At 60.5% G+C, this 15211-nt stretch overlaps 2 protein-coding genes across 3 annotated transcripts in view; one reads left to right on the top strand and one right to left on the bottom strand.

The window, feature by feature from the left end:
• Window positions 1-6814, top strand: part of CASKIN2 (CASK interacting protein 2) — a 50215-nt gene extending 43401 nt beyond the window's left edge. Inside the window, 10 exon segments of the mRNA XM_014517243.2 lie at window positions 453-574; window positions 841-922; window positions 1863-1957; window positions 2318-2428; window positions 2696-2797; window positions 3217-3355; window positions 3596-4546; window positions 4549-5748; window positions 6056-6359; window positions 6669-6814. Of these exon segments, the coding sequence (XP_014372729.2) occupies window positions 453-574; window positions 841-922; window positions 1863-1957; window positions 2318-2428; window positions 2696-2797; window positions 3217-3355; window positions 3596-4546; window positions 4549-5748; window positions 6056-6359; window positions 6669-6765 (3203 nt within the window). The 3' untranslated portion in view covers window positions 6766-6814.
• A 2720-nt stretch (window positions 6815-9534) lies between these two features.
• Window positions 9535-15211, bottom strand: part of TMEM94 (transmembrane protein 94) — a 44329-nt gene continuing 38652 nt past the window's right edge. For both annotated transcript variants that reach the window (XM_025197441.1, XM_025197442.1), the window contains exons 28-32: window positions 15091-15211; window positions 14544-14641; window positions 13567-13660; window positions 13083-13253; window positions 9535-12320 (exon numbers count right to left, since the gene is read on the bottom strand). The exon at window positions 15091-15211 is cut by the window's right edge and continues 5 nt beyond it. In XM_025197441.1, coding sequence (XP_025053226.1) covers window positions 12248-12320; window positions 13083-13253; window positions 13567-13660; window positions 14544-14641; window positions 15091-15211 — 557 coding nt within the window. In that variant the 3' untranslated portion in view covers window positions 9535-12247. The remainder of the gene's footprint in view (window positions 12321-13082; window positions 13254-13566; window positions 13661-14543; window positions 14642-15090) is intronic.

Below are 15211 nucleotides of genomic sequence, written 5' to 3'. Positions count from 1 at the left end.
TCTCAAGGGCAGTGTAGCTCAGGGGTGTGCAGCCGGCCATGCACGCACCCCTACCCCACCTCCAGGCCTCTCCCACCCCCTCCCCTCCCCTCCCCTCTCCTGCCCCTGTGTATCCTGTGCTGAGTGGTGCTGAAGGACTGAGTCTGTCAGGCCTGTAACTCAGCCTGGTGCAGGGCTGTGCCAGGCTCAGTCCCTGGCATGGGTGGCTGCCTTCTGCCAATGCATGTCGGTCTCGCTCTGCAAGGAGAGATTGGTGCCCTTTGCACCCGCCAGCTCCTTCGCTGCAGCCCAGAGCCTCCTCACTGCACAAGATGGGCAGGGGGGCATTGCTAGCAAATGTGCCGGTGGCTGCCCGGGGTACCTGGCTTGCCCAGCGCTGCAGAGGCTATGGGGATGGGGCAGGTGCCTCCCCCAGCACCTGCTCACGTGCGCCTCTCCTCACCCTGCGACAGCAGGAGACAGGAACAGCGTGGGCAGCGAGGGCAGCATCTGCAGCCTCCGCAGTGCCGGCAGCGGGCAGAGCACCGAGGGCACCAGTGGGCAGAGCACCGGCCTCCTCATCGAGAACGCTAAGGTATGGGACAGGGCCCTCCAGTGCCCTGGGGCTGCCCTCAGCACCACCCTCCCTGGCTGGTCCCCAGAGCCCTCTTCTGCTGCTGCAGGGGGACACACGAGGCTAGGACCCTCAGCATGAGGCAGCCCCCTTGCTGTCATACCCCGGTGGTCCGCAGGGGAGCAGCCCTCGCCTGCTGCATGTGCTGGGATGAGCCCCAGGGGCCGGGGTGGGGGGGGCGGCGCTCCAGGTTCACTGCTCACACACTTGTGATTCTCTTCGCACAGCCGCTGCCTCCTGGCGGTGAGGACCTGCCACAGCACCTCCTGGGAGCCGACCCCCGGAACGGGCAGCCCCACTCCGTGCTGGGTAAGGTGCAAGGGCTGGGAGTCTCTCTTCGCCCCCCATTGCCCTTAGGGCTGGCACCCGGCCTGAGGCAGGGGACAGTTCCCAGTTTGCAGGTCCTGCGTGGCAAGACACGTGCAACCTGCTGAGCTGAGGTCACGTCACGTCACGGCCAGGGCACAGTGCTGCCCTGCCAGCGGGCCTCGTGGCTGTGCCAGCACTGGCAGGGCATGGCTCTGTACACGGTCCCCTCAGGACACCTGGGCTCTGGTCCCAGCTCTCCCTGTATGACCACTGTCAAGTCACATGCACCCTCTGAGGAAGGGGTGGGACATGCCTGCTGCTCTCCCAGAGGGGCTCTGTGCAGGGCCAAGGAAGCCGTGAACCCCTTCCTGCCCTTGCACGGGCTTTGCTGTGCCTCTGTGGTGTATTTTGCACCCTTCAAGCACACCCGGGAGCCTGATACTGGGAGTTTGAGGGCTGGGAAGCCACAAGCAGACCATGCTGAATGCTGCCTCCCCTGCTGCTCCAGTCACCTGGGGAAGCACCGTCCCCACTTCCTTCCGGCCTGCCCCAGGAGCGGATCAGCTGCTGAGGGCACACGCGGTTTGGAGGAGACACAGCTTGTGCTGGGCTGCTGCCAGGCCCTGGGTCAGTGCTGGGGAGGCTTCTGCTTCCATCTCACAGACCTCGGGAGAGGGAGGAGCAGCCAGAGGCCTGGGAGCGGCGCTTCCCAATGGCTGCAGCATGGGGGTGAGGGATAGTGTCTCTGCCCTCCCCAGCCGGGAAGGGAGGGTGACATTCAGGGCAGGTGGCAGAGTGAGGGGCAAAACCTTCCACCCCTTACGTGCACATCCCAACATCCAGGCTGCTCAGGGAAGCCAGGGGCACCGAGGGTGGGCTGCAGCCTCGTGGGAAGCGAAGGCAGGGGCCCACTCTGCTCACTCTCCCTGTCTCCGCTCAGGACCCCTGGGGCACCAGAACCTGGCCAACTGCACCCCCAGCGACAGGGGCTTCTCTCACCACTACCTCCGCCCCGAGCAGCTCCTGGAGGGAAAGGTACGTGGATCCCTGAGCGGCGCGGCACAGCAATGCTGGGGCCGGGGGCTGGCTGAGCCACAGGCTGACACTTCAAGCAGCTCCTGCCTTCTGCTCGCTGCTGCTGCGTAAGCCACGTCTTATACAAGCCCCAGCAGGGGCTGAGAGCTGCCATCGCCCCAGTGTCACACTCCTGGCCCTTCACAGGGCTTGCACCTAGCTCCCTTTATCTGCCTGGGTTAAGGTGGGGTGTTAAGGGAGGCAGTTCTCCTTGTCCACAGCCCAGAGGCACCTACTGCCCAGCATAGATTGGTCCAAAATACTGCCGCTCCACACAGCTGCCCCCAGCCTGAGCCGCTCCGTGTTGGCTTGTCTCCCCAGGACGCAGAAGCAATTTACAACTGGCTGAGCGAGTTCCAGCTGGAGTCCTACACAACCAACTTCCTCAGTGCCGGCTATGACGTGCCCACCATCAGCCGCATGACCCCCGAGGTGAGGCCAAGCGGATGCGGGTGGTCGGGGGGCACCAGGGGAGAGTAGGGCATAGGCATGACCACTCAGCCTCTCCCGGGACCGACAGCAGCCCAGAGATCCCTGCCACCCCCTCGCTCCCCGCGCGATATTTCCAGAGCTCTGAGTACCCTGGATGAGAACTAGTCAGAGCATCCTCTCACCCCGCATCTATGGGATAAGCCAACTCCTCATACAGCGTTAACCTGAGCCGCGCATCCTCACAAACTGCTCTGCTGCTGCTTGTAGGACCTAACAGCCATTGGCGTGACCAAGCCTGGGCACCGCAAGAAGATCTCCACGGAAATCGGGCAGCTCAGCATCGCCGAGTGGCTGCCTAATTACATTCCTGTGAGTACCAAGGGCACAGCCACCCCACGGGCTCTCCTGTCGGTCACTTCAGCATGCTGGACCCTGTTCCCAGGAGGGGTGGCTGGTGCTGGCTTCCCATCACACAACATCAGAAGGCCATGTGCATTGAAGCTTTTCGGGCCCTTTACCTAGGGGTTGGTTTTCCCTGCAGCAAGGGGTGGGCTGAGGGAGCCACCAGCTTGCTCGTGTCCCCTCCAGTGCCTGCTGACCCTGTTCCTGATCGGAGCCAGCAGAGCTTGCCCAGGCCAGAGAGCAGCTCTGGCCTTGGCCTCCAGCTCACTGAGGAGACAACCAGCAAGTGCCCAGCTATCTCCCAGGCTGGGAGGAGGCAAGTCTGTGGGGGGAAGAGCACCGCAGGTGGGTCACCCCTTCCCTCACACATCCCTGTGCCACTGCAGGTGGACCTGATGGAGTGGCTGAGCGCCATCGGCCTGCCCCAGTACCACAAGAAGCTGGTGAACAACGGCTATGACTCCATCACCATCCTGACGGAGCTGACGTGGGAGGACCTGCAAGAGATTGGCATCAACAAGCTGGGTGAGAATGGGGAGGGGGTCAAGAGTGGCCGGGGCAGAGGAGGGATGAACAGGGCAGAGCCTCTCTGGTCCCTCACTTGCTGCCTTGAACCCAGCCCACACAGTGCAGACTTAGGGCAGCAGGAGTATGGGGAGCTCCAGGTCCTGCCTGGAGCAAGGGCTGTTCTAGCCTTGGCCACTGGCTGCCACCGAATGGGGCAGTGGGAGTGAAGGTCTCCTGTCGCTCTCGTGCCTCCTACAGGCCACCAGAAGAAGATCACGTTGGCTGTCAAGAAACTGAGGGACCTCCGCAAGAGCCTGAACCAGGCTGAAGCCAACCCGGCCACGCGCAAAATCCCCGGCACCCTGGACATCGTTACCATCGAGTCCATCGAGAACGGCGAGTGCCAGTCCCCGCACACCCCGAAGATGATCACCTTCCAGGACAGTGAGCTGAGCTATGAACTTCAGACCGCCATGTCCAACAGCTGCCAGGAAACGCTCACCATTAAGAGCAGCCAGGGCATGTCTCTCAGCCAGGAGAGCATCGGCGTTCGCTCCAGGGGGTCGGGGCATTCCCAGGACAACATGCTGTCCAGAACTGCCCTCTCCAGCCACTCCCAGGAGAGCCTGGGCAGTGGGAGCAGCAGCAGCAGCAGCGGGCACTCAGCCACACAGCCTCAGCAGAAGGAGGGTGCGGGGCTGCCATCCGGGAGGTCCACCCAGGAGAGCGGTGGGAAGCATGTCTCCCAGCCGTCTGCTGTGGAGGGGCTGAATGACTACTCCCACGGGGCTGGGGGAAGCCCCTTGAAAGAGAGGAACCTGCCCGAAGGAACAGACCAGTACCAGCGTCCCGTGGCTCCAAAGGGGAATGGGCTTCCCATGCCACCCTGCACCCCGCCGCCCTGCACCCCGCCCCAAACACCCAGCAAGGGCTCTGCTCCCTATGTCTTTATGTACCCTCACATCTCCTTGAAATCCCACCCTGGCTCTTCTCCGCTGGCGCCTGAGCACCCGAAGACCCCAGCACACCTGCCTCCCCATTTCTTGCCCGCCCAGAAGAGCTCGCTGCAGTCCTCAGCTCAGAAAGCCTTCTCCTATCTCCATGCCCGATGCACTGGCACAGAGGCCCCTCACGTGCCCCCAAAGCCTGGTGTCACCCCAGGCCCCTGGCAGCCTGGGGACCAGCCCAATGGTGACATCTTCAAGCACAAGGGCAGGATGAAGATGCACCCACCAGCACCCTGAGCTCCTACGCCACCCTCACTCGGCGTCCTGGGCGGAGCCAGGTCCCACGCACCTGTGTGCAGACCGACTCCAAGGTCAGCCGCAGCCAGTCCTTTGCCATCCGAGCCAAGAGGAAAGGGCCCCCGCCACCCCCGCCCAAGCGCCTGAGCTCGGTCTCCAGCACCCAGGCCATGGAGGCAGAGAGCGAGCAGGGGCCAGAGACTGACAGGAGGCCACTTTCCTCCCCGGACGTGGTGGACGTGGGTCACTCGTCCGGACTGGGTACCAGTGAGGTCAGCGGCAGCAGGACTGTGAAGAGCCTCGCTGCCATGCTGGAGGGGGCTCCGGCAGGTGGGAGCCCCCCCAAGCTTCCCCTGCTCCACAAGCCCCCAAATCCTGACCAGAGCTCAATGCCTAGAGCAACACCGGACGACCGGGAGACTGGGGGTGCCGGAGATGCGTGCAGCTCCTGGCTGGTAGCAAGTGAATGGGACGGTGTTGAGGGCAACAAGCCCCGGAGACGGACGCTGAGCGAGCCCAGCGTGCCTCTGACCGAGGCCCTGCAGGGCAGCCTAGAGGACATCCGGTCGGACACAGAGGAAGAGCCACATACTGGTGGGGAGGAGGGTGGGGTCTCCTCCTCATCCTCCCAGAACAGCTCCAGCGAGTGCATCCCTTTTGCAGAGGAAGGCAACCTGACCATCAAACAGCGGCCAAAGCCCACAGGGCAGCTCCGTGCAGATGCTGCCACACCGGACTCAGAGCCTCCATGCGCCTCCCCTGGGATGTCACCAGGAGCGGCCAGGGAGCCGGAGATGCCTGAGTTCAACCTCACGGAGTCGGACACAGTGAAGCGCCGGCCCCGGTGCAGAGAGCGGGAGCCACTGCAGGCCGTGCTCAAGGCGTTCAGCTCGGCTGGCCAAAGCGAGGACCTGGGCAGCCCCTGCCCGCAGTATGCTCAGGCCCAGGCTGTGAGCATCATGGGCCCAGCCTCCCCCACGCCGGGGACACCACCACCACCCGCAGACGCACTGGATGACGACAGCGTGGAGTTCCGCATCGCTGAGATCGAGAAGAGCATCCTGTCCCTGGAGAAGGGCATCCGGAAACGCCCCGTCTCCCTGAGAGCCGCCAGTCCAGCAGAGATGCATGGGGCAGCTGTCCTGAGGACGCCGACCACGGGAGCAGGTACGTACAGCCCCTACCCCCACCTTGTGCATGTCCAGGCCGAGTTATTGGCCTCATGCAGCAGGGAGTGGTGCTGGGCATGGTGCAGGGGACCGGCCCAATGCTGGCCTCACTTCAGGGGCCCTGGGGGAGGTGGCTTCTGCTTTGTGCCCAGCTCCCCTCAGCAGTAGCCAGGCTGTGGCCCTCACTCCTGCCAGTTTGGTGCTTGATCTGCCCTGGCTGCCTGCAACAAGCATTGCCTCCCCAGCCAGGGCCAGGCACTGCCCAGCAAAGCAGCTGAGCTGCAGCTGTACCTGTTCCCTTGCAGATGCCTCAGCCAAGCACACCTCCGTGGCCTCCACCAAGCTGGTGTTTTCTGGGCCAAAAACCATCTACCAGCAGGTCCCACAGATGCCCCGCAGTACTGTTTCCCCCTGGGCAGCCACCAACATGGCACTGGATGCAGCTGTAGTGCCCTGCCCAGGCACCAAGGGTGCTGGGAACAGCGGGGAGCCCATGGTGGCAAAGCCTCTGGATGCAGCCTGGGCTCAGCAGAGGTTGGAACAAACCAGCTCCTCCCTGAGGGCTGCCCTGCAGGTGGCGGAGAAGATAACAGCGGAGGAGGCAGACAGGTGAGGAAGCCCCTTGCAGCAGAGCAAGGGGTGCTGTGGGCGAGCAGTGGGGTATCAGCAGGGTGCTTAGCTCGGGTTGGCTGCTGAGAGCCTGGTAACGTGGGAGCCGCACAGCTCCATCACAGAGGTGCCACAAATTCCAGGAGCCAGGAGCCTGAGCACTGCTGCCACCTCCCGCAGCACAGGGCTGAAGAGGGGATTGGGGTGGCAACCTGCCCCCAGCATGGGGGGGTTTGGGTCACTGGCCCTGCTGGCCAAGGTAGCTGCAGGACCAACCTAGACTGACCATCACCTCTCCTCCCCTTCCAGCCACTACTGGGCCGAGCCCTTGGCTAAGAACATCCTGGAGGACATCAGCAACATGTTTGATGACCTGGCTGACCAGCTGGATGCCATGCTGGAATGAGATAACCACCCCTACCTTCCCCCACCCGCCCACCCCACCCCCCCCCGCCCCCCCCAGCTACGGCTTGTTCTGCCCTGGGACCTGAGCGTTGCCCACGGATCAGCGCAGCCGCCCCCCAGCACTTCCCGCCGTGCCAGGGGACGTGCCCAGCCTCGCCTTGCCCACCTGCAGTGTCACAGCCGTGCGCAGATCAGATGCAGCCCACCACAAAGGGAGCTGGAGTCCTGGCTGCCATGTTGCCCAGCAGCTTTTGGCAGCACCGTTTCCACCACTCAGTGCTAGCTCTCTGAACTGTCATGTGCGTTCTGGGGATAAGCTCAGTTCACAGCTGCCACCCTCAGTTGGTTCTGGGGTGGCCAAGAGCTGCTCTGGCACCAACCCCCTTGCCCAAAACAAGGGAGCTTTTGCGAGGGCCCCTTCCCTTCACTCCCCACAAGACCCAGGCCTGCCTCCTGTTATTTATGCCTTGCCAACAATGTGTCAGGGGCAAGGAGCTCCCTGAGCAGCCCCCCAGCCTAGCAGGGCCCAGCAGCAGCTGAAATGAGATGGGACGTGTTGGAGCTTGACAGCTCTCAGAGCAAGGGGAACCCTCTTCGCTTTGTGCGCTGCTTTCCAAGCACATCAGCTCACAGCAGCGTGTAATCCAAGGGGACTGAAATCCCCGCAGAGCCCCAGCCTCAGGGACAGGCTGGCTCAGCCTGGATCCCACTGAGAAGGAAACAGGTCTGGCATGTCAGCAGCAGCCTTGGCAAAGGCCAAGGTCCCCCTGCCCTGTCCCTGTGCTCATTGTGGGTATTCAGTGTTCATGTCAATAGAGCAGGCAGCTGGGCTGATGCCAGGCTGGCTAGGTGGTGATGCCAACATGGAGGGGCCCCATTCCTGGCTCTGGCTGGAAGGTGCCCCTACCCCCCCAGGAGGTAGGTTTGGACTTGAGGGCAAAGGTGTACTTCCAACCCCCACCTCTCGCCTGTCCCCCAGCAGGGAGATTACCTGGGAGATGCTCGTGGCTGGCTGGTAGCAAAGCTGTGCATTTAGATGCTTCCAGCAAGCAGGGACCTGAGGAAGTGCCTCCTCCCCATACTGAACACTGACCTGAGAGCCACCTCATCGCTCTCCACCAACTTAGCCTGCAGCAGCTGCTCTCTCTGCTCTGCCACGGACTAGCAGCCGCACCTCACTCTGCTCCCCGAGGGCCGAACAGCCCCAAGAACAAATGTCTCTCACCAGATTCAAGTGGCTCTTGTGTCTCAGTACGTCTGGCTGCTCTGAACTTGGCACCGACCTGAAACTCCAGGGTGAGAAAAGCCTCAGGGCCATGGAAAGCAAACGCTGCATGTTCGGGCCTGAAGAGCTGTTGGATGAAAAGACCCCTTTTCTTCTTTACAAAACCAAACTGCCATCATGAGGGCGACCGAAGAGGCCGCTGGAAACACGAGACTGCTGATAGCATCAGGCCCCAGCTCCAGCATGGGAGTCCCTTGGAACCAGACCCCTGCCACATACATTTCCCTGTGGCCCTGTCTGACCCACACATGCCATAGGGGCGCAGCTCATGCCAACCTCGCCCCGTGGCCTGGGCCGGAGGGAGCACGCGAGCTGGCCAGTTGCACTGTGCTTTCCATGTTGGGGGTGGGGGGAAACAGCAGCAGCAGCATCACTATCTGGCAAGTGCTACGAGGGGGACTTACTTGCTCTTTTGAAATAGCTGAAACCAGTGGCACTTTATGGAAGGGTTTAAAAGAGCCTTTTTAAAAGGGTTTTAATGTCATGGGATTTGACTTGGGATGAGTCCGGTTTTTTCAATGTTGATAAACTGTACATTTTTTTTAAAGAGAAGTCTATATATATATATATTATATATATATTTTAAATGTGATTTATTATATATTTACTAACCAGAGGTCAGAGTCCCCATATTCTAGGTTCAGGGATAAAAAAAGGACCCTGGGGCGGAGCTGCGGTATTATCTGAGCCACCAGGGGGCAGCCACGCACTGTCTAGAAGGGTCGCTGAGCCTCTGCTGCTGGAGGAAAGCTGGATTTGGACGCTTTCGGTCTCTGTTGAAGATGCTGTGCGCCACGTAAGGGATGTACAGGCGTGGCCGCATCTCACCAGCCCCCCGATGGCACCTGCCAGCAGATTTCAAACCATCTGCTCTATTTGCGTTAATCCTGCGTTCTGTTTTCCACTAACATCGACTACAAGTTAATTCTATTAAACACTGGGGCATTTCCCCCCTTTGATAGTTCTGCCCTCTTGTCTCTGTTGTGTCGGGCACTGGCTCTGCCAAAAACGCCGTGCTCCCAGGGAAGCTGGAGGCTCCTGCTGTGGGGCTGAGATTTACCTCTCGCTAACCAGCAGCAGTGAAGAGCAGCGCCAGTCCGCTCAGCATGGCAGGCCTCTACATAAAACATGCCTCCACTTCTCTGTGCCACTCTGCAGGCAAAAACCTCTTCCCTTCCCCCTGGAGACCAGAGCCCTGCGCTAGTGCCACACTGAGGCCTGCTCACAACCATGCCTAGAGCCAGCCCAGCTGCACTAGCTCACCCCCTGCTGCTGTTCACCTTCTCAGCTGGAACCACAACACAGCTGCTCCTCTTGGAGCCTTGAAATACCCCAGCCTAATGTGAACCATGCCCATGTGCTCCAGGGACTGCAGGTGTCATTTGGACAGAGCCCTGGCTCCAGCCGACAGGGAGGCAGACAGGCTGCCCTCCCTGACACCAATGCCCACGCCAACCGGATAAACACAGGCTGCCTCTCCCTGGGGCACAGTATCAAAGACCATCATTTATTGCCATTCATCCATCGGGGCTTGCAGCCTCTATACAGTTTACAAGGTTTCATACAAATCGGGATTTAGTTGTTTGGTTTGTTTGTTTTTTTACACACGGCCCAAAAAAAGGCGTAGAAAATGTACACTGCTAAAAACCTGCACCAGGGGAGGGTGCTCACAGCCGGCCCCCACGTGCCCCGACTGGCTAAGGGAGGAGAGGAGGAGCAGGGAACAAGGCCTGTAGAGTCCCAGTGACTGCTGGAACGGTGTGAGGTTGCTACCGCTTTGGCTGGGGCTGGTGTGAGGGCAGCAAGGGTGCAATGGTTCAGTGGGAGGGTGCCTACAGGGGGGAGAGGAACCAGCTACCTCCCAGCACTGGCAGCTGCCACCTTTAGATCACACCATGTCACTCCAGGGACAGGAAACCCTCTGATCTGGGCAAGATCAGAGCGGCAGGGTGCAGTGTCTGACGCCCACCCACTGAGGCAGCTGAGCCTGCAACGAGCTTGCTCCTACCTGCCCTCTGGTTCCGCGCTCTCAGGGAAATCCTGCAAGTGGGAGTGAGTTAATGAGGATGGAAGGTAGGCTGTCTTGCTCTTCTACAGCTGGGGCAGCTCTGCAGAGCCAAGAGGAGCGAAGAGGCAGAGTTTAATCAGCAACAGGTGTGTGTCCAACTGGCCAGCCATGGGCAGAGAGGCCAAGAGGCTGCAGGATGGAGGCACGGCTCAGGCCAGGCCCCCACTAGACAAGCCTATTTTGCCCAGCAGGAGGTGAGAGGTCCAGGCAGGCCAGGGCTGCAGAAAGCATGTGCTATGAGGTCCTTGACAGCTCCTGATGCTGCCTTCCTGCCTCTTCTCCACCCCTGCCCCAGGGAAGATTCTCGCTGTGCCCATTTGCCCAAACTGCGGAACACTACTCAGCCTCCAGCCTGGGTGGGTACAGCATCAAATGCCCATGAGCCCCGGGACCGGCACTGATGGTCAATTACCTCCTGCTTACGCCAGGGGCCGAGCCCTGCTTGGCATCAGTCTGGTCCCACACTAAGGTGTCTGCTGCAGTTGGTTCCCCAAGGAAGAGGGGTGAGTAGACCCCCTCAAAGGGTGCTGGAGGGTCAGCGCCCTCATGGTGGAGGGTCAGAGCAGGCTCACACCAATCTCACACCCATGGAGCAGAGCCCAAGGCACCTCCCCCACGCCGACCTGCGTCAGCTGCTCCACCTGTCTCTCCTGACGCCCCACAGGCTCTGTGGGGGGGAACGGGGATATTGCTTAGAGGTGCCAGCGGTAGGTCTGAGCCATACCCTCAGACAGACGAGGAAAACAAGGCAGAGCAACAGAGAAGTAGTCATGGCATCCCTAACCCTTTCCCTGCCTCCCAGGGAACAGCTGACAGCCACAGGGCAGAGGCCAAAGGGGAGGTGTCCATGCTGTGATAGCAGAGGCCTCCATTTCCCTGACCCCTGTGGTTGCAGAGCACAGGACAGGGAGCAAGATCCATAGCTGCCGAGAATGGCCTGTGGCTCTTGCTCGCAGGGATGCAGCTTACATAGGACCTCCCTGGCAGTGAATGAGGGAGGCACGAAGAGCAGCAAGGCAGAGATGCCCCAAGGGAAACAGCTGCCTGCCACCAGGAGCTGTCAGAGTGAGGGAATCATGGGAGGGGCACTGGAGCAGAGCTAGGGCCCCCCCAAGAACTAGCACAGAAGGATTGGAGGGAACTGAGTGGGGTGGCACTTGGCAGAGGGCTCACAGCCACTCCCTGCAGCAAGCACCATGCTCGGCACAGCCTGAGCCCTGGGAAGGGCGATATGGCCAGGCCTACTCATCACAGCACTGGCAGGCAGGGGTGAGCCTGCTGTTGGCCTTACCTGAACATCCCCCTCCCCTGCCACAGAGGTAGGGAGCCTAGGGGGGCCCTATCTGTGCCTCCCCTCCAGCCAAGGGCAGTGCCAGCTTCTGCTCTCTCACCAGGCTACCCAAGCAACAGCTGCGGGGGGGAAGGTGGGGGGGACACAGACAACAAGGCCCCACACGTGGGAGACAACCAACAAGTTGCCCTGTCTGGGGGTGATGCTGAGGGGTCTCTGCCCAGAGGAACCAGAGCTGGCCAGGCCAAGGCCACTGTGGAAGGCAGGGCTCCTCTGACTCCTGCCTCAAGGGGCCTCCAGCCCCAAGCAGGGTGGAGGAGGGACCCAGCTGCCTGCATCTGGACCTCTCCTGCTAGGCTGCCAGTATGCTCACCAGCTGTTAGCGGGGCAGGTGTGATACTGCCCCCGGATGCAGCGCTAGAGACCTCTCCTGGAGCCAAAGCCAGTGGTGGACCCTGGTCCCACCCTAGAGCTCAGGGCTCCAGGGCTTGGCTCGGCTCTGCACAGCCACAACTGATGCAGGGGAAAGGCTCCACAGAGAGCAGTCGCTTCATCTCAGCATCATCATGATCCCAAAACAGAATAAATAAACGTGAGGCCTTGCTGCCACAGGGCTCCTGGCCAGGCAGAGGCCTCCAACCTGCTCCAGTGCTCCCAGCCAACCGAGGCTGCCTGTCTGGTTAGAGGTGCGGGCATTGCTTTGCTGGGTCCCAGCCAAGTCCACAGGTGAGGGACATTCGCAGGCAGGCATCTCCCAGGGTGGGTTAAGGTTGAGCAGGCAGGGAGTGGGCACCCCTCCCCTCGCACAGCAGCTCCGTGGGACTCGTGTCACGCAGGGGTTAGAAGGGAGAATTCATCCCCAGCTTGGTTTCAAACTGCAGCTTCTGCCTCTTCTGATAGCGGACACGGACCCTGGGGAGGGTGAAGGAGGGAAGCACCACATAAAGGCAGGTGTTGGGGGCAAGAAGACAAGGGCAGGCCCCTTGGCAGCTCAAAGAGCAGCCCTGGACCTGGGGCAGCCTTGTATACAGAGCCCAGACACCCAAGCAGCCAGCCAACCCTGCACACAGCAGCCAGGCACCCAGGCCCTGTGGCACTCTAGTGCAGCTGCTGGGAAGTGCCTGGCCACTCTCTTCAAGTGCATGAAAGGAGGTTTTATCTGGATGCAGGAATTTCCCTGGGGGATCAGATCCTCCACAGCTCTACCAGAGCCCTCAGCTCTGAGTGGGCAGTCCCCATCAAACCAGCCCATCGCCAACTTGCCCTCACTGCCCTTCCGCCTCAATGACTGTTGGAAAGAGACTTTCTCCCACTGGCTGTGAAGGTAACTGGGGGGCCCACGTTCTCCTAGGACAAGGTCGGGGAAACGGACCCATCTGAGGTACTGGGCTGCTGGGTCTCAAGTAAAGGCATCTCAGCCTTGTTCGATCTCTTCACAATTGTTTCCAGGCCCCAGTTGCTCTCACTCCCCATCCCTGATCCCTCCAAGGCAGGGTCCAAACCTGCCTCCCAGGATCCCTGAGTGGTGTCACTGCTGAGTTATGCCACAACATTTTCTATAGGTTCCACTCTGTTCGTTAAGCATTGGCTCGGCCCAGCCCAGGGGCAGACTGGGAGCTGGGGGTGACCGGACTGTGGGGCTTCCTTCCTCCTGCCCCAACTTTGGTGCCTTACCGGATTTCATGAAGCTTGACAATCTCATTGATGATGACCACCAGGATGAGTGAGAGGAAGCCCAGCAGCCACGACACCGGGGAAACGTGCAAGGAGCTGAAGGGCAGTGGAGACTCCAGGTTCACCCAGAGGTTCAGGTCCAGAGCTGTCTGTACAACCTGACCCAGCAGCCTAGGCCGGGCATGGGGAGAGGGTAGTGGCAATCAGCAGAGTGAGCAGGCTCCTAGGCTCAGCCCCCAATGCCCCTGCTCCTCCCCCTTGGGGGAATCCACCTGAGGCCTGCCCCCCTCCTGATGAAAGCATCTCCCACATACTTAAGGATCTTCTAGGAGCCTTCTGCAAAGAAGCAGCTCCCATACAGGGACAGGTATGTGGAGCAGGTAGGATACAACCAGGCTCAGACCAATCCTGCTCTCCCACTCCCCCTGCCGTGGGGGATGCCAGCCCTCTCCTCCCTGGTACATGTGGAGCCCAGAGTACTCACACAACCATCACAGTCATGGCCCACCAGCGGTTGGACAGGGGGCTCTTCTTCCACAATGGCTGCGTGCGATGGACATGGGTGATGGATATGAACACTGAGGAGAAGCAAAGAGGGGTTGCTCCCTGCTGTCTGCCCATGCCCATGCCCATGTTCCTTGCAGCCATGCAAGGGAAGGAGCCCCTAGCTCAAGCTGGTTGTGGCACCAGGCACTAGCTTCCAGCCAGGGGTCTTGAGGTGCTTCACAGAACCACCCCCCAACAAAGCAAGGCAGGAGACAGTGCTCTCCAGAGGGGGAAACTGAGACAGGGTTGGCCAAGGTTACAAAGTGTAGCACGGTCAGAAGCAGGATCAGAAGTCAGGCCTCAATGAGGGACTATATAGTCTCCCACTGAGGCCTGGCTTCTGATCCTGCTTCTGACTGTGCCACACTGGAGACCAGCAACATCCTCCTGTGCTCAAAGGCATAAGAGAAAAAAACTTGGAGAGGTGCAAGCCACGTGGGGCTTGAAGAGAACCGAAGTCCAGGACAGAGGCAGCCAGCTGGACCCAGGACATCCCAGAGAGGGCAAGGAATGTTGTGGAGCTCCCTGCAGTTACAGCCTCTCCGTTAGAGATTGGACATCTCGAGGAGGCCACTCCCAGCAGTTCTTGGTCATTCTCATCATGAGTGATTGAGAGTCCCAGCCACATGGTCCCCAAAGCAGGACTGCCTTAGCACAGTACCCAATGCTGACCCTTACCCTGGGCATAGACACGGCACCCTGAGGGTCCCAGCCCACAGCCCCAGGAAGCCAGAACATCTGGAACAAGGTGCAATGCTATGGCACCTGTGGGCATTAGTGAAGATGAGGGCAGAGGCAATGGAAGCCATTTTATCCAGGGTGGGGGCAGCTCTTGGCCAGAGCCTGGCTGAGCCCTCAGCTGGGGCAAGGAGTATACACAGCCATCTCGTGTCAGGGGGAGAGAGACGGACTTACCCGTGTGCAAGACAATCAGGCCAGCGGTGAGCTTCTGAGACAGAAGAAGAGCATTGGAAAATATCCCAAACCAGTCAGTGGCATCACTGGCATCATCACTGGGGAATTACAGCAGAGGCCAAAGAGTCATGGGACTGCACTCCAAATGGGGGCATACTCCCCAAATCCCAGTCACAAGGGCAGGCTGCTCTGGTAGCCCAGGGGTACAGGGATGGGCTCTTCCTGTGGAGGACTGAGGCAGCAGAGGGGGCTAGAGATCCAAGTTGTTCCCTATGTTGGGGAGAGTCCCAGGAATCAGAGGCAGGAAGCCAGGGCCAGGCAGTCCTGGAGGACAGCAGGTGGTAGAGCAGGTAGGACATGCCCCAGAGAACCACTGGCAGGGCTTCACTGCAGCCACGTGTGGTCATCCCACCTTGAATGTGGCAGGCTCAGGGGTGGAACTGAGGCTGCTCCCATCACGGAGGGCCAGGAGACAGGGGTGAGACTCAGGTAGGACAGAGACTGGGCAGAGGGCAAGGTGCACGCTGCAACTGGGGCCATCCCTCACCTGGGCACCATGACAGAGCAGGAGGCGTTGAGGCGGATGCTGGTGATGTTCACTTCCCTGCAGGACTCATGCAGCGTGAAGCCAAAGCAGACAAGGCAGGAGCAGATGGTGAGGCTGAACT

This window comes from Alligator sinensis, unplaced genomic scaffold, assembly GCF_000455745.1.
Source record: "Alligator sinensis unplaced genomic scaffold, ASM45574v1 scaffold400_1, whole genome shotgun sequence".
Classification (NCBI taxonomy): domain Eukaryota; kingdom Metazoa; phylum Chordata; order Crocodylia; family Alligatoridae; genus Alligator; species Alligator sinensis.
This window is presented reverse-complemented; position numbering and strand designations above follow the sequence as displayed.